The sequence below is a fragment of the Salmo salar genome, chromosome 01 (genome assembly GCF_965601325.2).
Source record: "Salmo salar chromosome 01, fSalSal1, whole genome shotgun sequence".
Classification (NCBI taxonomy): domain Eukaryota; kingdom Metazoa; phylum Chordata; class Actinopteri; order Salmoniformes; family Salmonidae; genus Salmo; species Salmo salar.
In genome coordinates, this window is record NC_138291.1 from 26502125 (window position 1) to 26524734 (window position 22610).

At 44.3% G+C, this 22610-nt stretch overlaps 1 protein-coding gene across 3 annotated transcripts in view; it reads right to left on the minus strand.

Annotated features, from left to right (window-relative positions):
- Positions 1-22610, minus strand: part of LOC106586878 (formin) — a 95141-nt gene that overhangs the window by 33876 nt on the left and 38655 nt on the right. For 2 of the 3 annotated variants that reach the window (XM_045715739.2, XM_045715731.2), the window contains 9 exons: positions 21341-22047; positions 16661-16802; positions 9818-9905; positions 5033-5094; positions 3002-3090; positions 1846-1975; positions 1460-1606; positions 1299-1358; positions 1069-1189 (listed from right to left, as the gene is read on the minus strand). In XM_045715739.2, the coding sequence (XP_045571695.2) occupies positions 1069-1189; positions 1299-1358; positions 1460-1606; positions 1846-1975; positions 3002-3090; positions 5033-5094; positions 9818-9905; positions 16661-16802; positions 21341-22047 (1546 nt within the window). Of the gene's footprint in view, positions 1-1057; positions 1190-1298; positions 1359-1459; positions 1607-1845; positions 1976-3001; positions 3091-5032; positions 5095-9817; positions 9906-16660; positions 16803-21340; positions 22048-22610 lie in introns of all 3 variants that reach the window. The other variant, XR_006769274.2, reaches the window with a different exon arrangement.

The following is a 22610-nucleotide window of genomic DNA, read 5'->3' on the forward strand; positions in this document are numbered from 1 at the left end:
TCTGACCACTGACTGGCTCGATGACTGACTCACTGACTATCTGACTGCCTGGGGGGCAATGCCTTTAACCCCCGGACGGCCCATCTGACCACTGACTGGCTCGATGACTGACTCACTGACTATCTGACTGGCTGACTGACTTACTGATTAACTAACTGATTGGCTGGCTGTCTGGCTGACTCACTGACTAACTGACGTGCTGGGTGACTGACTCACTGACTAACTCATTGACTGGCTGGCTGGCTGACTCACTGACTAACTGACTAGCTGGCTGACTGACTCATTGGCTAACTGACTGGCTGGCTTGCTGACTGACTCACTGGCTAACTGACTGGCTGGCTGGGTGACTGACTCACTGGCTAATTCACTGGCTGGCTGGCTGGCTAACTGGCTGGCTGGCTCACTGGCTGACTGACTCACTGGCTAACTGGCTGGCTGACTGACTCACTGGCTAACTGACTGGCTGGGTGACTGACTCACTGGCTAATTCACTGGCCAGCTGGCTGGCTAACTGGCTGACTGACTCACTGGCTAGCTGGCTGGCTAACTAGCTGGCTAACTGGCTGGCTAACTGGCTGGCTAACTGGCTGGCTTGCTAACTGGGCAGACCATGCCAGTGAGCACTGAGCTCCTGATACCAGCCATGTGGTAAAGTTTCTCCTGTGAGTGTTGCTCCTTTATTGCATTTCCATCCAGCTTTCATATCATCTGTAAACGTTTCAGACAGATAGACTTGCTTTGGCTGAAATGAAGACACTGACACTTCTGACATAGGATACTGTAAGTAGAGCATGTTCATGGCAGGGGGAAATGAGGGAGTGATGACATGCCTGTTATGGCATGACACGATGCCTGGGAACAAGGAAAAGGTGTTTCAGAGCGTCTGAGATCCTGAATCTACCCTGAATCTACCCTGAAACACCGCTGATGGATGATGGAGGAAAGTGTTCTTACAGGATAAGACGGAATGTACAATGAGTATCACACTACATATAGAACAGGACGCCTCTATGTATGCCTGATGTTACGTGAGTTGCTTAGAAAAAAGTGAAATAACCTGTGTCTCACCAGTCAGGTCTCTCCCCAGCTTCCTCATGTCCTTTGTGAGGTCTTCAAACTTGACCTGAGCGGCCAAGAATAAATCCTGTGGCTCAGGCAGTGGGAATATACTCTTGTCTGTTCCTGCGTGCTGCAAACCAACAGACAACCCACCAATGACAAAACATCAGGAAACAACAGTAGAATCTATCTTTTAGTCCATCCTGGGATATTTGTTCACTTCATCTGAAATACTGTACCTCGTCAAAATTGCGCAGATAGTATGCAACTACGTAATCCACCAGACTGATACGATTGTCCTAAAGATACAAAGGGTCAGACAGAAGAAGCCAGTTCAACTTCTCAGTAACATACTGTAGATTAATATAATGTAATATGGGTGTGTGTGTGGTGAATGTACCCTGCTCTTGACGTCCTTCAGTTTGGGCAGGATCTCCAGGCCAAAGCCATCAGCCTGACCCCGTGTCCTGTTGCCTCCATTCATGTAGTTCCCAAAGGCTAGGACCAGCCCCATCACATCCTTCACACTTCTACAGTCCAGCAGATCCTGACAGACAGACAGACAGACAGACAGACAGACAGACAGACAGACAGACAGACAGACAGACAGACAGACAGACAGACAGACAGACAGACAGACAGACAGACAGACAGACAGACAGACAGACAGACAGACAGACAGACAGACAGACAGACAGACAGACAGACAGACAGACAGACAGGGTCAGCATGATAAAAGCTCATACACTGACAAATCAATAAGATTGCAGTCATGTCATGTCTTACTTTGCTCACGGTGGAGACTATTTCTACTTTGCGGTGGATGGAAGATATGCAGTCAAGGAAGACAGACTGGAATATGATGCAGTGGGACCGGCCAGAGAAGTCTGGAATCTGGGAGAGTTCATACAAGAACCTGCACAAGAGGAAATAATGTGTTATGACAAAATTAAACAAAATGTCCAACAGGAAGAACTATTTTTAATCCTTGGCTGCGCTGCTTCCACACACACACGGCTGAGTCAGTATGGCTTTTAACTAGCAGCTGATAGTCATGAGTCTTTCTGCTCTAATAGTTTGATAGGTCCAGGGTCAACTAAGGAGGACCGGAGCACTGATTGGTCAAACGTAGCGTCAGGCCGACTCGTGTAAACAGGGACATGTCCGTAATATCCTGTGGGATTAGGCTGCTGATGGATCAGACACTGAGTGGGTATGAACATATGAACAGCCCCACAGTGACAAGTCATTAACAGGCCAGCTACATTTAACCCCCATGGGAAGGACGCCACGCTAACAGCCAGCAGCCGTCCATCTCTGCCATTCACTCTGACACACACACACACACACACACACACACACACACACACACACACACACACACACACACACACACACACACACACACACACACACACACACACACACACACACACACACACACACACACACACACACACACACACACACACCCATCCATTCCCTCAGTATGGAAGACATGAGGGTTGCAAAACAGACCAGGAACAAATATTTACTGTCTGAGGAAGACTAAGGAGCTTGGTTTATTTACTTCTTGAAATGATAAATAAACACAAACGTGATGCCACCTTTTCTAAGTGATGTTTATATAAAATATCTCCCTATAATGGTTTGGCTGTAAAGAACCATCAACGTGATGAGTGAGCTCAGGCTGTCAAAGACCAAAGTGTTTCAAAATCAAACTGTTTTTCTCTGTCTGTACACATTAAAAACCACATGATGTGTTTCTAAAAAATCTCTAAGACAAAACCAAAGTACCCTCTGAAATTGACATGGTGAATTCACTGGAGGGGATGGTTTTCTGTGTGTATGAGCATCTAGTTCTCTGACTCCAGTAGAAGTCAGGGTCCAGCGTTCTACTGCCCTTTCCCTGAACCCTTGGATGCTGGAGAAGCACTCTTACTGTTCAGGCTTGTCCAGTAGCTTCACCTCGTCCTCCTTGGACGTCTCATAGTGTGTTTTTATCTTCTCCAGCTCGTCATTCGTGGCCCTCTGTGATCACACACAAACAAAACGGGTGAGTAGACAACAATAAAGCTGTAGCAATGAATGATATAGACAGTCATTACAAAACAAGAGGTAGAATAGCAATAGATAAATGTTGAGTTTGACATCCTTGAGAAATTAGCTGTAGACTAGCATATGTTATAGAGCCCTGGTGTACTGTCAGTGGTGTAAAGTTCTTAAGTAAAACTACTTTAAAGTACTACTTAAGTCGTTTTTGTTGGGGTATCTGTACTTTACTATTTATATTTTTGACAACTTTTACTCCACTACATTCCTAAAGAAAATAATGTTTTTTATTTATTTAATTTTTTATTTCACCTTTATTTAACCAGGTAGGCAAGTTGAGAACAAGTTCTCATTTACAATTGCGACCTGGCCAAGATAAAGCAAAGCAGTTCGACAACATACAAAAACACAGAGTTACACATGGAGTAAAACAACATACAATCAATGATGCAGTAGAAAAAAAAATAAATCAATAAATAAATAAGACTATATACAATGTGAGCAAATGATGTGAGATAAGGGAGGTAAAGGCAAAAAAATGCCATGGTGGAAAAGTAAATAAAGTATAGCAAGAAAAACACTGGAATGGTAGATTTGTAGTTTGAAGAAAGTTCAGAGATAAAATATAAATAATATGGTGCAAAGGAGCAAAATAAATAAAATAAATAAATACAGTAGGGGAAGAGGTAGTAGTTTGGGCTAAATTATAGATGGGCTATGTACAGGTGCAGTGATCTGTGAGCTGCTCTGACAGCTGGTGCTTAAAGTGAGGGCGATAAGTGTTTCCAGTTTCAGAGATTTTTGTAGTTCATTCCAGTCATTGGCAGCAGAGAACTGGAAGGAGAGACGACCAAAGGAGGAGTTGGCTTTAGGGGTGACCAGAGAGATATACCTGCTGGAGCGCGTGCTACAGGTGGGTGCTGCTATGGTGACCAGTGAGCGGAGATAAGGGGGGACTTTACCTAGCAGGGTCTTGTAGATGACCTGGAGCCAATGTGTTTGGCGACGATTATGAAGCGAAGGCCAGCCAACGAGAGCGTACAGGTCGCAGTGGTGGGTAGTATATGGGGCTTTGGTGACAAAACGGATGGCACTGTGACTGTGAATGTACTTTTTACTCCATACATTTTCCCTGACCACCAAAGTACTCGTTACATTTTGAATGCTTAACAGGACAGGAAAATGGCTCAATTCACGTACTTATTAAGAGAACATCTCTGGTCATCCCTACTGCCTCTGATTTGGCAGACTCACTAAACACAAATGCTTCATTTGTAAATGATGTCTGAGTGTTGAAGTATGCTTTTTTACTTTTACTTAAGTATGGCAATTGGGTATTATTCCACCACTGTGTAGTGTTAACAAAAGCATACTGAGTGAGAAAAACACTTAAAAAGGAGTTTAGATTCTCACATTTCTCTCATGCATACCACCTTGCATCCCACTGCTGGCTTGCTTCTAAAGCTAAGCAGGGTTGGTCCTGGTCAGTCCCTGGATGGGAGATCAGATGCTGTTGGAAGTGGTGTTGGAGGGCCAGTAGGAGGCACTCTTTCCTCTGGTCTAAAAAAATATCCCAATGCCCCAGGGCAGTGATTGGGACACTGACCTGTGTAGGGTGCTGTCTTTTGGATGGGATGTTAAATGGGTGTCCTGACTCTCTGAGGTCATTAAAGATCCCATGGCACTTATCGTAAGAGTCGGGGTGTTTACCCCGGTGTCCTGGCTAAATTCCCAATCTGTCCTTCATACAATCATGGTCACCTAATCATCCCCAGCTTACAATTGGCTCATTCATCCACCTGTAACCCCAGGTTGTTGCTGTAAATGAGAATGTGTTCTCAGTCAACTTACCTGGTAAAATAAATTTAAAAAAATAAAAAATGCTATTGAATGACTTTACAGCACACTTCGGAATACTCACATTTTCATATAAAGCCTCGATGGTCTCCAAGTCCACCACAGAGTTATCGACACTCAAAACAGCTAGAACAATAAATTCATTTATTAGAGACAATCTCTTATAAAGATGGAATATGTTGGGCAGGCATGCTGTTTAAATGACCTGCTGCCTGGGTTTGGAGCCCAGGCCTGTTATCCTGTGAGGAAGATTAAATTCATATAGGCATGCTATGTACAAAACTATACTTTACAGAAATAATACCCATGTCTATTATTTTGTTAACTCACTTCAACATGAAACATCTTTTGAGATCTGAAATGTCTGACAAACTTAGATTTTGTAGTGAACTATCACTTTAAAGTGACTGAACGAGAGAATTAGGGAGTGGTGGGTATCGGGGCGTGTGGTCAGGCAGGCCAGGGCAGTCGTTGTGTCAGAGCAGAGCCCAGGGCTCACCTCACACGGGAGCTTTCCTCTCAGGCCAGGGGTCACAGGAGAGAGCCTGTAACTGCTTAACCCCAGGACCTTCAGCCAGAACTACCACAGTCTCCAGTAATGATCTCTAAAGTGGGGCCGCAGAGAGAGAGGAGGGGAGAGAGAAGAGAGAGAGAGAGCGAGAGCGAGAGAGGAGGCTCCACTCTAAGAAAAAAAGGTGCTATCTAGAAGCTAAAAGGGTTCTTCAGCTATCCCCACAGGAGAACCCTTTGAAGAGCCCTTTATGGTTCCAGGAAGAACCATTTTGGTTCCAGGTAGAACCCTTTTGAGTTCCATCTAAAACCCTTTGCACAGAGGGTTCTACATGGAACCAAAAATGGTTCTCCTATGGGGGCAGCCAAATAACTTATTTGGAACCCTTTTTTCTCAGAGTGTAGAGGAGAGAGAGATAACAATAACCTTTTATCAGAAGGGGTGAAAGTAAGCTGGAACGGTCCAGTACGGATAACCAACCAAATAAATAGTGGGGGTACTCAGTACCGTTAAAACATGAGCCTATCACAATAGTTAAAACATAGATTCCAAGAAAACTGTAGGCTATTACACTATTTATCATGACCGCATGTCAGTCATATGGAAAATAGACAGTGAAATCTTGCTAAGGCAGAGATGAGTGGGTGAGAAAGAGATGCGCGGGGACAGCAGTGTACACATAAATTCAGCTTACAAGACTTGTTTAGGCCGAATGATGACAATCACTGAATGTCTGTCATAGGCGTCGTAAGGATTGGACCAAGGCGCACCGTGTAGAGTGCTCATCTTCTTTTATTGAAGTAACGTGAACACTTAAACAAAAATAACAAACCGACGAAACAGTTCCGTAAGGCAACACAGGCTATACAGGAAACAAGCACCCACAAAACACAAGTGAAAACAAACTCAACTAAATATGGCCTCCAATTAGAGACAACGACAACCAGCTGCCTCTAATTGGAGGTCATTGCCAAAAACCCAACATAGAAATAGAAAACTAGATATACACATAGAAATAGAAAATATAGAACATAAACCAAAAACACCAAACCACACAAAACAAACACCCCCGCTCTGCCACGCCCTGACCAAACTACAATGACAAATAACCCCTTTTACTGGTCAGGACGTGACAATGTCATTCATAATACTGTTTGGTGTTTTGTATGTGATGTCTCTTCGCATTTATCAAATGGCACTGTATGGATGCCGGAATTATTTTAGAGTGGAGTAGCCTAATAGTTGGAATAGTAACTGAATGTAGGCCTCACACATAGCCTAGCCTATTATAATATGAACTCCTGCAAAATTAAGTGTTCCTCGTAGTAAAATGATAGGTCAAATGTTAATTTTGTCTCGGGAACAGTAGTGGAGAAATATGATTTCTTTCTTTCAGCACCTTGAGAGAATGCAAATGTACAGTTAGGGACCTGTTGTTTAATCCTAATGTGCAATTTATTTCAGCGACATAAAAGCTGACAATATTTAATTTTCATCCACATAAAATATGCATCCAAGACAAACTGAAATACTACCAGAAACATATTGGATCTTTTCCCCAGCTATTAATTTCCTTAAAACTGGCCAAACTTCCTTAAAACCGGCCAAACTTCCTTAAACCCAGCCTAACTGGCCAAACTTCCTTAAAACCGGCTAAACTTCCTTAAAACTAACCAAACTTCCTTAAAACCAGACAAACTTGCTTAAAACCGGCCAAACTTCCTTAAAACTGGCCAAACTTCTTTAAAACCAGCCAAACTGATGTCATTTGGAACCTCCCTGGTCCCTAAACGTCCTCGTTTTGAAATGTCATAAAACTATCTCCATACCTCCATTAATTTGTATGGGTTACCTTCAGACAAATCCTGTGACACTTGTGGGGGGTCACAGAACAAAACGGAGTACATCATTGTGTTCGTAAGAGTGTCATCTTTCCATTGCTAGTAGGCTAACCTCTTCAGACACTACAGACATTTTCGGGATGTGTCCTGGTCTGACAAACAGCGCTGTAGCTCAGCCACAGATGCGGAAAGCCCACATAGACGGACATAGACGGACGTGGATTGAGATGCAGCCCATGAAAAAAACGGACAGATTTTGAGGGGATTCTTTTATCATGTTGATTAGATTGCCGCACAAGTGTAAAAGTCAATGTAAAACGGCAAATCTTTCCTATTAGGCCCATAGAGACCCTATTAAATAGAACATTATTCTATATGTAATTCTGTGATTAGGCCCATGAAAATGACAAAGTGCGTTCACACATACTGTAGGAGGTCCCCGTACCAGCAAGACATTTGATCTACTTTCACCCCTGCTTAGCAGCAGTGCGAGAGAGAAAGAAAGTAAGAGAGGGAGAGCTCTGCTCAGTGTCTCAGAAAGAGGAGTCACAGCTTTATGGCTGGGTACAGGTCAGGGAGGAGAGAGGAAAGGAGGGGGTAGACTGGGAGGGATGGCTCCTGGTCTCAATGGCGATATGGATCTGTGTGCTGTTAGCTGTAGACTGCAGAGCGACGCCTGCACTCAGATCAGCCCAGAACAGACCCAATGTGAGTGGAAACAAGCCCCTCTCTACATCACTGTGGCTGTGTCATGTCTCAGAGTCGCATGACTAGCAAAGAACCACCAGTGAAGTCGAGCCAAAAGCACATGACTGTACTGTATACAGCGACACCCCTGGAGTCATTAAGACATGTCAACTTCTATCTCCACACAGTGCCTCCAAAATAAGAAGAAATAGTTCTGCATCCCAGAATCCAAGCATTCTTCCAATGACGCCTGACCAGGTGAGGCAGCAGGGCAGCCCAAAATTATGGATCGAAGTGGAGAGCATGCTGGATAGCAGGCTGGAGGTGGAGGGCCATTTCCTACCTCTTAATAGAGTGGATTACTTAAGGCCTCAGTGCGCCCGCCATGAACCCGTCAATCACACACCAAAGGGGGGCCGCAGCGCAGTGCAGCACAGTGCTCTGAGCCAAAGGAGGCCAGGCCCGGATATCTCTCCACACCGGGAGATCAAAGGAAACCTGTCGCCGCCTCACTCCCTTTCCCTTCACTTCACACCCATCGCTCAGGGTGTTTGTGGTGTGCCTTGAACTGCGGTGGCCCAGGAGGTCCCCCAGCCAGGCTCAAGCCCTCCGTTGGCCCCCACTCTTCCCTCTCCCTGCTCTGGGCCACCAAACCCCTGCCTCCCCTCACTCCCTCCTCCCTAGTGGCTGTAATTACATTACATGTCCCATGTCCTTTTAATTTGCCTACAAAGGGCAGGCAAGCAGGTGAGGCCAGGGACCAGGGCCCTTAGAACTGCTTATTAAGCTGCTCTGCTGCATTGTCAGATTCAAATTGTCCATTTCACCTACACCTCCCATTAAGGCTGTAGGAAGCAGGCTCACGCTGGGAGAGAGCAGACTCTTTTATTGGGGGTTCTTTACCTCGACACTGACAGAGGGAGAAGGAGAGAGAAAAAAATATCACAACTAAAAATGGCAGCTTGGCCCAATGTGTTGTTCGGTTTGCATTGGGCCAGCGTTTTTATGTGGCGGTGCTATGTCTGCTGACTGCGAAGGTGGATTTATACACACTCAGATCATTAGTAGGGTGTCGCTCCCATTAGGCGGTGGAAACCGTCACTGGCAACAATAAACACATCTGCCAGGCTGGCCGCATGCTCAGACTGCCAGGCGCTCCACACCCAGTCCCAGTCCCAGTATCAACCCAGTGCACCCTGGCTGTCACCAACGGCCCTAACCCATGCACGCCTAAGCGCTGCCTCGGACATTCCCCGCCCCATTCACATACATAAACATGTGCAGTCAAATACACATACACAACCAAATACTCCACTCCTCTTTAGTGCAAGAAGGAAAATATTGATGTGATTTTGACCAGTGCAGGAACGATTGAATCTGGCGAGACAGAATTGCAAAAATGGCTAATTTCATTCCAATGCTGTTCACTCACAACATTATGTACTAGTCTGGGAAACTGGGGGCACTAGTCTGGAAAACTTGGAAATCTTCCACATTCGACATGAAACACAACTTCATCTATAAAAGTGGAACTATTCACACAAGAGGCAGGAAACAATTTGCAGCGGGCTTCAACATTTCTTCTTTCTAAAATAACTACTTTCATCCTTTTTATGGCATTTAAGCATATTTTCTAATCAGGTGAAAATAGGATTGTAACTGAAGTTTATCACTATTTAATTGAAAAAATTACTGTTGGACGGAGAGGAAATGACAGGTTGTCAGTAATATAGACAATATCCTCCAGTAATAACGCACCAAACAGCGTGGTTTTAACACAGTTAAGGAGTTCCATTTTGTATGCTCTCACCTTTCTGAATGTCCTTCATTTCAAGGTGTAGACTTGAGATGAGGATGCCTACTGCTTGGGAACGCTTCCCATCCAGCAGCTTGATAATCTGCAGAAAAGACATAAACATCATATTTTAATCACAGTGATTACATCGAAGAGTGAGAATTCCATTGGATTACACATCCTCTATTTGATCACCATTACCATGTGACTGAAGTGGCACAGTTAATACAGTTGATAAGATTTAGACCAACAGTTCATCTTAAATTCAACTAATAGGATTTATTTTATTAGAATACTAGAATATGATATAATATGATATATTCAGATGAAACAGGGACACAGGTTAACATCATCCACAGTCTTTTTCCCAGAGAGGCCAGAAGAAAGTATAAGTTAGTCACTTCCCAGAGCAAGACCACTTGAAGATAGATTGACTCTGGTTGGGGAGAGAAGGAGTGCTCTAGAGAAGAGCCATTCTAACATCTCTGTGGAGCGTCTGGATTGACCCTAAAGCCACACTAATCTACACAGTGTCATAATCCTTCCCGGTCCATGATAACAGGCTGAGAGACAGTGAGGATAGAAACCCACACGCCACAGACAGCAGGACTTATCGAATGACATCACTAACAATGCAGAGCACAGAGTATAGAGAAAAAGTCCCCCTTTAAAAGTGCATGATATAGTCAGAAACATAAAGCCACAGGAAAGTTAAAAAGTTTCAAATGAAACCATAAAAGGACATCTTTTCAGTCTGGAAGAGCAGGTAAGTGTTTTTTATAACAAACTATAAATTCACAGGATTTTTATTTGTGCCTACACATGGTCACAATTACTTATTACTGAATTACCCATAAAGCTAGAAACAGTTTTGGCAAGGTAAAGCCCAGCTCTAAAACTTAATGTCTCAGCCTTCTTCATTAGGAAGCACTGGCCGTTATTACTGCATCTCAGCTACTGGGCCATCCAGTGGGAACCAAGGAGCAGAAGCCTTAGAAGTGAGTATTGCATTACAGAAGGTAAGATGCATACTGCTTCCACGTCATTACCCATTATCACCGAGGATCTCCCTGTATGGGGACATGAGAGGGGAAGCAGGCAGAGTGAGAGGCCTTCCCAACACCTTTAATGAACTGCACTGGTCGGGCCACACTAAAAGCTTCCCAGGAGCCCTGGCCACTCGCTGTGGACCCAGAAGCACCAATTAGCCTGACTAGTTGACTTACTGAGAAATTACAACTGATCTGGAGGAACAAGCCTGGATGCTTACTCTCAGGCCCGCAAGTAAGGAACGTTCTGATGCTGATGCTGAGAGCTCAGTTAGAAACCCATGACGAATATAACAGCTACATCCAGTGGACACTAGGAGAACTACCCACCAGTCCATGTCCTTCCAGCAGACCAAAAAAACACTTGAAATATAGAGGAGACATTGGTTTGACACTGAAATGAAGATTAAAATAACAAAAGGAAGAGGGAGTGCTTTGAGGAGTAGCAGGTGGCTGGTGTTGGGGAAAGGGAGAGGGCACCAGGTTCATCAGAGAGCTGATAGTTTACACAGCCATGGCTGAGGGGGCAGGCAGCTATACAGGTGACTGGGAGCCAACCCTGTCAGAGTTCACCCACCATGGAGATACGTTACAATAATACATGGATCAAGAGAACACATCAATAACACCCTCCACTGAATGCTCAACATCCCCACACAACGTTCTGCAAATCTTACAACCACTCTCCCACTCAACACTCAAAATATGCCTTTAATAAACCCCAGTGTGAACGATTATGTCATCCCTAAAGACGTAGGGTCTGAACAAATTAAAGCCACTATTCGTTTTACAGAGATCCATGGGTGGCGGGAATTGCTGTGTAATGTTTACGCAGGCTGTATTACTGGTGTATACGCAGGGCTGGGGGGCAGTGGGTGGGAGTGGGGTGCTGTCAGGGTTTCCTGTAGCTCATTATCCTCACACCCAATATGCAGCAACACGTGCATCCTCTCTTTTCCACTTCAAATGCCCCTACAGGTGTCATCTCATCTCCTCCAGCCCCACTGTGGAGCCGAGTGGAGCCACATGGCTACAATTACCCCCAGTCTGGTCTGGTGTGTCCTGGGCGGCCATGGACTGTGGAGGCTGACAGAGAGCTCATTCCCCTGCATGTCATCTCTGCTGCTTTGATATGATAATCAGTGGCGTGAAAGAAAAAGGCCTCCAGAGAAAACAGCAGCTTTCAGTTGTATTGGACACATGATACAGATTAGCACTCCCATGTACAGACTCACCCCTCTACCATTCCTTTACCGCCCCAACTTCCACTTAGGGTCCAGTATGTAGAGTTGTGCATTAGCAGGGATGGGAGAAAAATGGCTAATCTCCATATTGCACATACACATTCCATTCATTCCCCCCCCCCCCATCACACCCCCGACTAGGCCCACAGGTGTTATCTGATCTGGCAATACTTTCTGAACAAGTTACAAGTGCGTCAGGCATGTATAGGTGTTCTGTCATCACACACCCCTGTGTGCCCTACGGCTAACATGCTTAGTACAGTGAAAACCATCATGTGTGCAGAGTGTAGCTGCTCTTCATAAAGTTGATGGAGACGACTACAGGGCAGAGATTGAATTACTTGTCTCTGTGTCGTGTCGAACCATATCGGTGTGGTGGCGAGGCCAGGACAGGACTATTGGCTTGTCAAATCTCCTCGGGGGAAGATATTGCAGAGTAAGGCAAGACAGCGCTCTTGATTGACCCCATGTCTCCACAGGCCCAGTCTGGCTCTGTCTGTTAGCAAGCTGGACGACAGTCTGCACCCCCCAACACCTCTCTCCATCCCCCTCTCCCCCCTCTCCATCCCCCTCTCCCCCCTCCTTTGTCTAGTCAGAGCCAGTACTTCTGGGAACCTATCAACAGACGATGATTCAGAGAGTTTGAACGTTGGAAGATAAACTTTTAGGGATAAAAGATGAAGCAGTAAACAAGTTACTTTTGTTTAGCTGACCCTTCTAAATGTGTTCGAGTGCCAAGGGGCTGTAGCCAACCCTTTCCACAGTTGTGGTAGTGTCTCCAAGTAATCATAGCTGAACACAGGCTGCTGTCTCTGGCCTGAGTATAGTACAGCCCCTAGTACAGTTCACTGCTCATGGATATCTATACCACATACTGTATCTCAAATAAGAACTACCAAGAAAAGTATCCCCATTTCTAGTGGGTTATGTGCATTTGTGTCAGGCCCCATGTTGTTGTCAAGTCCAATGCTGCAACTCTGCACTTCTGCAGCCGTGTGTGTCAGCATTCCCACTAACCCCATGGCACTGAATGTGGCGTCCAAGCAGTTAAAAATCGGCCACTAGCCCAGACTGTCCCCTTCCCAATCCATACACATTGTCATCAATCTGTCAAGGCTCCAGTCCACTGTAGAGGTCTCAGTGTGGGTGTATCCATCCAGTCTGGTCACTCTGAACCCACAAACATTTGATCCAACTCAGATAGCCACAGAGAGACTCCAGGGTGGCTTAAGTTAGCGGTTAAGAGCGTTGGGCCAGTAAACTAAAGGTCACTGGTTCAAATCCACGAGCCGACTAGGTGAAACATCTGTCATTGTGCCTTTGAGCAAGGCACTTCACAGCTAACAATTCAAGGGAGAGAACATTATCGTAATGTTTCCCTAATGTTTGAGTGTACAGTTTTCCGATTGTTAGGGGAACATTCGATCTATGATAGCAAAGACCTTCTGAAAACCTTTTTAGCATGTTTTGGCGTATGTTTGGTGGGATGTTGGTGGAATATTCTCCTAACCCTCAGAAAACTGGACAGATGAATGTTCTTGCAATGTTCCCATGAAATGTGTCTAGAACACTAATATATTACATTCTGAGAACATGGCAACCATGTTCTGTGTACAGTACCAGTAAAAAGTTTGGACACACCTACTCATTCAAGGGTTTTTCTTTATTTTTACTATTTTCTACATTGTAGAATAATAGTGAAGACATCAACACTATGAAATAACATATGGAATCATGTAATAACCAAAAAAGTGTTCAACAAATCAAAATATATTTTAGATTCTTCAAAGTAGCCACCCTTTGCCTTGATGACAGCTTTGCAAACTCTTGGCATTCTCAAAACCAGCTTCATGAGGAATGCTTTACCAACAGTTTTGAAGGAGTTCCCAGATATGCTGAGCACTTGTTGGCTGCTTTTCCTTCACTTTGTGGTCCAACTCATCCTAAACCATATCAATTGGGTTGAGGTCGGTAGATTGTGGAGGTCAGGTCATCTGATGCAGCACCATCACTCTCCTTCTTAATCAAATATCCCTTACACAGCCTGAACGTGTGTTTTAGGTCATTGTCCTGTTGAAAAACAAATGATAGTCCCACTAAGCGCAAACCAGATTGCATGGCATATCGCTGCAGAATGTTGTGGTAGCCATGATGGTTAAGTGTGCCTTGAATTATAAATAAATCACCAACAGTGTCACCAGCAAAGCACCCCCACACCATCACACCTCCTCCTCGCTTCACGTTGGGAACTACACATGCTGAGATCATCCGTTCACCTACTCTGCATCTCACAAAGACATGCGGTTGGAAACAAAAATCTCAATTTTGGACTCATCAGACCGAAGGACAGATTTCCACCGGTCTAATGTCCATTGATCGTGTTTCTTGGCCCAAGCAAGTCCCTTCTTCTTCTTGGTGTCCTTTAGTAGTGTTTTATTTGCAGCAATTCGACCATGAAGGCCTGCTTCACACAGTCTCCTCTGAACAGTTGATGTTGAGATGTGTCTGTTACTTGAACTCCTTGAAGCACTTATTTGGGTTGCAAACTGAGGTGCAGTTAACTCTAATTAACGTATCCTCTGCAGCAGATGTAATTCTGGGTCTTCCATTCCTGTGGCGGTCCTCATGAGAGCCAGTTTCATCATAGAGCTTGATGGTTTTTGCAACTGCACTTGAAGAAACTTTCAAAGTTCTTGAAATGTTCCGGATTGACTGACCTTCATATCTTAAAGTAATGATGGACTGTCGTTTTTCTTAGCTTATTCAAGCTGTTCTTGCCATAATATGGACTTGGTCTTTTACCAAATAGGGCTATCTTCTGTATACCACCCCTACCTTGTCACAACACAACCGATTGGCTCAAACGCATTAATAAGGAAAGAAATTCCACAAATGAACTTTTAACAAGGCACACCTGTTAATTGAAATGCATTCCAGGTGACTACCTCATGAAGCTGGTTAAGAGAATGCCAAGAGTGTGCAAAGCTGTCATCAAGGCAACTTTGAAGAATCTCAAATCTCAAATATATTTTGATTTGTTGAATACTTTTTTGGTTACTACATGATTCCATATGTGTTATTTCATAGTTTTGATGTCTTCACTATTATTCTACAATGTAGGAAATAGTAAAAATAAAGAAAAACCCTTGAATGAGTAGGTGTGTCCAAACTTTTGACTGGTAATATATGTGTGGTGGGACATTAATGAAATATTCTCCTAACCCACAGAAAACTGGACACATGAATGTTTTTGCCACGTTGGATGAATTGTGTCTATAACATTAATATCTTAGTTCTGAAAACATGGTAACCACATTCTGGGTAAGTTCTATTTGACATTAAGGGAATGGTCTCTTGCAAACATTCCTTGCACATCACAGGAACATTCTTATGAAAACGTTAGTTAATGACCTAATGAGACCCTTAAGGGAATGCTCTCTAAAGTTGTGGGAAGTTTGTTGTTAGCTGGGTTGACTCTAATTGCTCCTGTAAGTCATTCTGGATTGTAAATCAGTCCTGCCAACTGTCTTCTGTCTTATTGACCCTGCCTGCAGGACTGGCTGGCCCCTAAATCAGCTTCCTAGCTCACATTGCTATCTGACCAAGCTGCATTAGCCCAGGAAAACATTAGTAATTCTGTATGTTCTATAATTTATCTCAAACGATAACTATGACCAGGTTCAGTAGGAAAATAACTATCAAACTTAGTTGAAAGTACAATCCAAAGAACATTCCAAGCCATGGCATAGAACAGTTTAGTCTGCAGCTGATTGTGAAGTGTAAGCAGCAGGTCTTCAAAAGGTGGATTCTACTCAGCTGTGCTTCCATTCACAGAGCCAGAGAGAGGAGAAGAGAACTGAACTCACTGCCACCTGATAGCTTGCTTTGACCTAGCCCAAGAGCTGGCTACACCAATCACCAGGAATTGGACAGTTGGGAGTAAGAGGAGAAAAGGGAGGGGGGCGGTTTACTCCTTGCACACTTTGTGTTCTTTGTAGATTAGACTCCATGTAAGGCTGGGATCCTTACTTGGGGTAATTCAGCAGAGCTCCTAAAGGAATGTTCCAGAGGTAAGTGGTCTAGTGTTGGAGAATACGGGATAATCTGCTCACACCATTGTACTCATTTAGCAGATGCTCTTACTGGAGTAACAGTAATAATGTCCTCAAAAATGTGTTTATGTCAATATTTTCTTTCTGACTACCTAATCTCAATCATTCCTAATATTGACTAGGAAACTCTAGTAAAGGAAATATGAATTTAAATGTGCCACTATCGCCCTCGTGTGGTAGCAATTAAACACCATTACGATGACAAAGCATTTTCTTCAGAGAAGACAGGTGTTGAGAATTACAACGTGCCATGCCAAATATAGTGTGTCATCGTTACTGATAACAGCTTTAGAGTTACAGCATATAAATCCCTGCATGGAAAGTCCAATAGCACTCATCACTTTCCAAGCCCAAGATATTTAAGATGCTCCTCCTGAGAGAGAAACAGCAGGAGCCAACACAATATAATAGCAGCAGCATGGGGAGAGAAGAGAATGTATGAGTTAAACCAACCTTCTTAGTCTTGGCCTTCTTCTCAAAGGTGTCTGAGAGGGGCTTCTTCTTTGGCTGCAGAGTGGCCTTGGAGAACAGGTCCTCAAACTCCTTGGTGTCTGCGATGTCTGGCTCCTCCAGAGAGCCCCACAGTGTATTATTACTGGAAACAAGACACAGGCTTTTAGTCTTGGGGCTGGGGGAGAGATACCCTTCCATATGCTGAGGAGCACCCCAATTCAACATGTGACCCTCTTTAGTGACAGTGTTACTGTGATGAAAGAAGAGTGCGTTACAGAGGTGACTTCCTGGGAAAAGTAGAATAGCTAGTGGACTGCTCAGTACAAATTGTCCTGTGACAGAGATAAACAGATATGAAGCAGTTTATTTGATGTTTACTCGGGCTGTCCAGTGTTTACTTCCATCTTTTGATTTATAGCAGACGGTTGCTGAAGTGAGAATTTGAAGAATGCATTTCCACTTTTTAATAAAGTGACATTTATGACTGAGGCTTCTGAAAATCATGTGAGTGAAGTGTCCCTGAGTTTGAGATGTGAGATTTCAGCACTAAAGGAGCATTTCAAATAAACTAGCAGGAAGATAGGAGGTATTCTGTTTCCTCTGTTGCTGGGTAACGCTGAAAGCAAACAGAGAGGAAGTCTGAAGATGTCTCTGTACAGGAGTCTTCCAGAGTTCAGCCCTGCTCTGCTACCATTACTTTCCATTCCTCTTTTAACTCACAGAAGACAACTACCCCTTGGGTCAGACAGTGTGGTAGCCTTAGACTCGGCATGATACGTGATCCAGCCTCCTAGTCTCTGATAATGCAGGGACAGGAAGATGAAGTCAGCCATAACTCAGCCTGTTTATAGGCCAGGTCAGGCAGCTTCACAGGCAGCAGATTTATTGAGACAGGTTCATCAGGACCCACCCACGTGAGCAGACTTACTGTATGTACACTGAGTATACCAAACATTAGGAACACCTTCCTAATATTGAGTTGCACCCCTCTTTTTGCCCTCAGAACAGCCTCAATTGGTTGGGGCATGGACTCTACAAGGTGTTGAAAGTGTTCCACAGGGATGCTGGCCCATGTTGACTCCAATGCTTCCTACAGTTGTGTCAAGTCGGCTGGATATCCTTTGGGTGGTGGACCATTCTTGATATACACCGGAAACTGTTGAGCATGAAAAACCCAGCAGCGTTGCAGTTCTTTACACAAACCGGTGTGCCTGGCACCTACTACCATACCCCGTTCAAAGGCACTTACATATTTTGTCTTGCCCAACCACCCTCTGAATGGCACACATACACAGTCTATATCTCAATTGTGTCAAGGCTTAAAAATCCTTATTTAACCTGTCCCCTCCCCTTCATCTACACTGATTGAAGTGGATAGCTTTCACCTGGATTCACCTGGTCAGTCTGTCATGGAAAGAGCAGGTGTTCTTAATGTTTTGTATACTCAGTGTGTAACAGGTCATGTTATCTTTCAAAGTAGAGCTAATCTACTGATACTACTGTGTAATGTTGCATGATTTAGCAACTTTCTATAAAGGATCCCTTTGTAAAATGTAATAGGCCTACTGTTTGGCACTTTTTACACTGCTTCTGTAGATGTAGGTTAAAGCACTGTCTCCATACTGTATATACAGTAGATATGCCTTAAATGTGTTTGGGTTCTCTCTACTGTCCAGTCATGAGGTCAGGGTTTGGCAGGCCCGGGCTGTTCCTCCAGAGAGGAGACATTTTACAACTGTGGAGACAAAGTGAACTCAACAAACATTCAAAAAAGTTGGCAAGCTAGTCATGGCTGAAATACCACAGCAATCAACCACATAGCCAGAGACTCAATTAGAGTGAAGTGAGTCCAATTGGGTCCTATTTGCTATTGGCTTCCCACAGCGGTGGTGAAAATATCTGTCTGAGACAGCCCAGAATAGGCTTTAACCAAGAACATAATGTTACTCCTGAAAATCCACCCTTTCATTTCATACTGCCTTCAAATGGACCAACTCAAATAACTCCATGCAATGGACTCTGACTGTCTCCAGCACGCTGCAGTGGAGGAAACAATGACAGAAAATGTTGGGAAAGTAAATCTACATAAACTCCACAAAGCCTTTGTGATTCCACGGTAGACAACATTTATAAATGACTGGATCATCCCTGTATTGTCATTTATGCATTTACCCTATATGTCATGTATGCAATTTCCCTATATGTCATGTATTCAATTCCCCTTTATATCATGTATGCAATTCCCCTATATGTCATGTATGCAATTCCCCTATATGACATGTATGCAATTCCCCTATATAGTGCATTCGGAAAGTATTCAGACCCCTTGACTTTTTCCACATTTTGTTACGTGACAGCCTTATTCTAAAATTAATTAATTCGTTTTTTCCCCTCATCAATCTACACACAATACCCCATAATGACAATGCAAAAACAGGTTTTTATAAATTTTTGCTAATTTATTAAAAAAAATACAAAACTGAAATATCACATTTACATAAGTATTCAGACCTTTTACTCAGTACTTTGTTGAAGCGCCTTTGGCAGTAGATTACAGAATGGAGTCTTCTTGGGTATTGTCACGTCCTGACCAGTAAAGGGGTTATTTGTTATTGTAGTTTGGTCAGGACGTGGCAGGGGGTGTTTGTTTTATGTGGTTCAGGGTTTGTTGGGCTATGTACTTATGTAAGAGGGGTGTTTATTTTATGTGTTCCGGGGTTTTTTGGTCTATGTTCTATGTTAGTGTATTTCTATGTTCAGTCTAGTCTATCTATTTCTATGTTTAGTTCATTGGATTGACCTTCAATTGGAGGCAGCTGTTCCTCCTTGCCTCTGATTGAAGGTCCTATGTATAGGGGTGTTTTTGTAATGGGATTTGTGGGTAGTTGTTTCCTGTTTTGTGTCTGTGCACCTGACAGGACTGTTTAGTGTCGGTCGTTGTTTTGTAAACGTGATTTGTTTGGTTTTCCTTCTTTTGATTTAATAAAGAGGATGAGCATACACGTTCCCGCTGCACCTTGGTCCAATCCTTACGATGCCCGTTACAGGTATGACGTTACAAGCTTGGCACACGTGTATTTGGTGAGTTTCTCCCATTTTTCTCTGTAGATCCTCTCAAGCTCTGTCAGGTTGGATGGGGAGCGTCGCTGCACAGATATTTTCAGGTCTCTCCAGAGATGTTCGATCGGGTTCAAGTCTGGGCTCTGGCTGGGCCACTCAACGACATTCAGAGACTTGTCCCGAAGTCACTCCTGCATTGTCTTGGCTGTGTGCTTAGGGTTGTTGTCCTGTTGGAAGGTGAACCTTCACCCCAGTCAGGTCCTGAGGGCTCTGGAGCAGGTTTTCAAAAAGGATCGCTCTTGACTTATTTCCGTTCATCTTTGCCTCGATCCTGCCTAGTCTCTCGGTCCCTGCCACGGAGAACATCCCCACAGCATGATGGTGCCACCACCATGCTTCACCGTAGGGATTGTGCCTGGTTTCATCCAGACGTGACGCTTGGCATTCAGGCCAAAGAGTTCAATCTTGTTTTCATCAGACAAGATAATCTTTTGACTTTTGGCAAACTCCAAGCTGGTTGTATTGTGCCTTTAGTGGCTTCTGCCCTGACATGCACTGTCAACTGTGAGACCTTATATTGACAGGTGGATGCCTTTCCAAATCATGTCCAATCAATTGAATTTACCACAGGTGGACTCCAATCAGGTTGTAGAAACATCTCAAGGATGATCAATGGAAACAGGATGCACCTGAGCTCAATTTTGAGTTTCATAGCAATTGGTCTGAATACTTATGTAAATAAATTATTTCTGTTTTTTATTTGTAATACATTTGCAAACATTTCTAAAAACCTGTTTTCGCTTTGTCATCATGGGGCATTGTGTGTAGATTGCTGAGGTTTTTTTACATTTATTTCATCCATTTTAGAAAAAGGCTATAACCTAACAAAATGTGGAAAAAGTTAAGGGGTCTGAATAATTTCCAAAGGCATTGTATATCATGTATGCCATTCCCCTGTATGTCATGTATGCATTTCCCCTATATGCATGTAGAAGATGTACCCACCCCACCCTGCAGGAAGACTCCAATAATCCCCTGCTAAATTTGCTGAAAGAAATCCTAGGGGAAACACTAGTGCTAACTATTCCTTCCTATTACAGGTTCCTCATAAAGCCTGCACTGTGTACACAGTCAAATTGTGTTTATCTTCACATTTGTTCGTTGACCTGGCCTTATTTCAAAGTGTACTGTATTTCCCCTCATAATGTCCATTAGCCCAAAAACTTGTTACAGTTAAGAGTCCTGTTTAATTCTGTTCTCCTGTAAACTTTATAGCAGACATGAAACCGCTGTGGCCCACTCAACCCTCCATCATTGGCCAGGATCAGAGAGTGTGAACCACAAGTCAACTTCCTCTACTAATCCAGCCATAGAAATACAAGGCCATAAAGCTGTGAGCCTGGTATCCAGCAGTACAAACCACAGCCACTGGAAATTAGCTGAATAATCCACTACATCTCACTGGGGCACCTGTCCTCATCCAGAGTACTGGTGCAGGGGAGGTCAACCCAGCCTGATGCATTACTGAATGACAGTGTCTCTATACTGGATGGCAGTGACACACTGGGGAGATAGGGATGATAATAAAGCTTGTGAATGGGCTATAGAAGTAGTACATACTTATTGTCTTGGATCTGTATCCTCGTCCAGTATAGAGGCTTCATGGGAGTAGCAGGTTCCAACGCAGGTTTCCTTGGGGCCTTCTCTGCTGCCTGGCTGAACCCAAACCCAAATAATCCACCCCCAGGAGGAGGGGGTGGGGCACACCCAGGTGGAGGGGGAGGAAGAGGAGGGCCAGCTCCAGGTAACCCCGGAGCAGGGGGAGGGGGAGGTGGGAGAGGTGGGGGACCAAAACCTGGGAGGGGGGGTGGAGGCGGTGGCCCCATGTTGCCAGGTAATGGGGGAGGGGGAGGTGGAGGAGGAGGTGGAGGCGGTCCTGATTGGCCAGGGAGGGGAGGAAGGGGAGGAGGGGGCGGGGGAGGTGGGCCGGGGAGCCCTGAGGCTCCTCCATGCAGACTCAGGTTGATGGAGTCCAGGTTGAGTTTCTTAGGCACGTTCTGACTGGGGCTGAGCCCGGGCCGACTGGCCTCACCCTCGGGCGTCCTGAGGAAGGTCTCCCTGTCTGTCTGGATGCAGACATTCCGAAAAGTTTTGGGAGGCAGGTCGTCCTCGGTGGACACGCAGGCCTCACGGAGCTCGCCCCTCTCGTGTCCCAGGCTGAAGGCCTGTTGACGGTCTGTCTGCATCATGCAGATCACTCCCTCCAGATGGGACATGGCGACAGCATGCTCCCCTCGCACCTGGAAGATCTGTAGCTCAAAGTCTGCCTGTGTGGAGCAGGAGCACAGAGATCAGTCAGAAACATCCCACTCAGCCATATGAAACAGAATCACATACTGTGGGGCTCCAAAAAGACCCCTGGGTGACTCAAAATGTTCATCATGACCTTCATGAGATGAAATGTAGTAATTCTAACATGCCCACTCATTTTCATTCCAATCTTTCATCTCCAACCGAAAAGTACAATGACTGACAACATAATGAAGATCTAATAAGCTGGATGTTGATAGACGTTTCAAACATCAACACAATCCAGACAAACTTGAGGAAAAGTGAAAAGGAAAATATTTTGCTATGTATCCGACACATGTTCCTTGTTAGCATGTGGTCAGCTAGGAAAATGTGTTAGGCACGTTTCTGTCCTTTCTCATGGTTTAACTACATATTTAGGAGTGTCAATATCATGGCCTAATGCAAGGGATCGGGGACAAATGACAGGGTAACACACAGAGGAAGACAGAGTAACCTATAGCTGCTGATTCAGCACTGCTGTAATAATAGTAATTTTAAGACACACTTTCCAAACATTTTGCTCCCATAAGCTTGATCT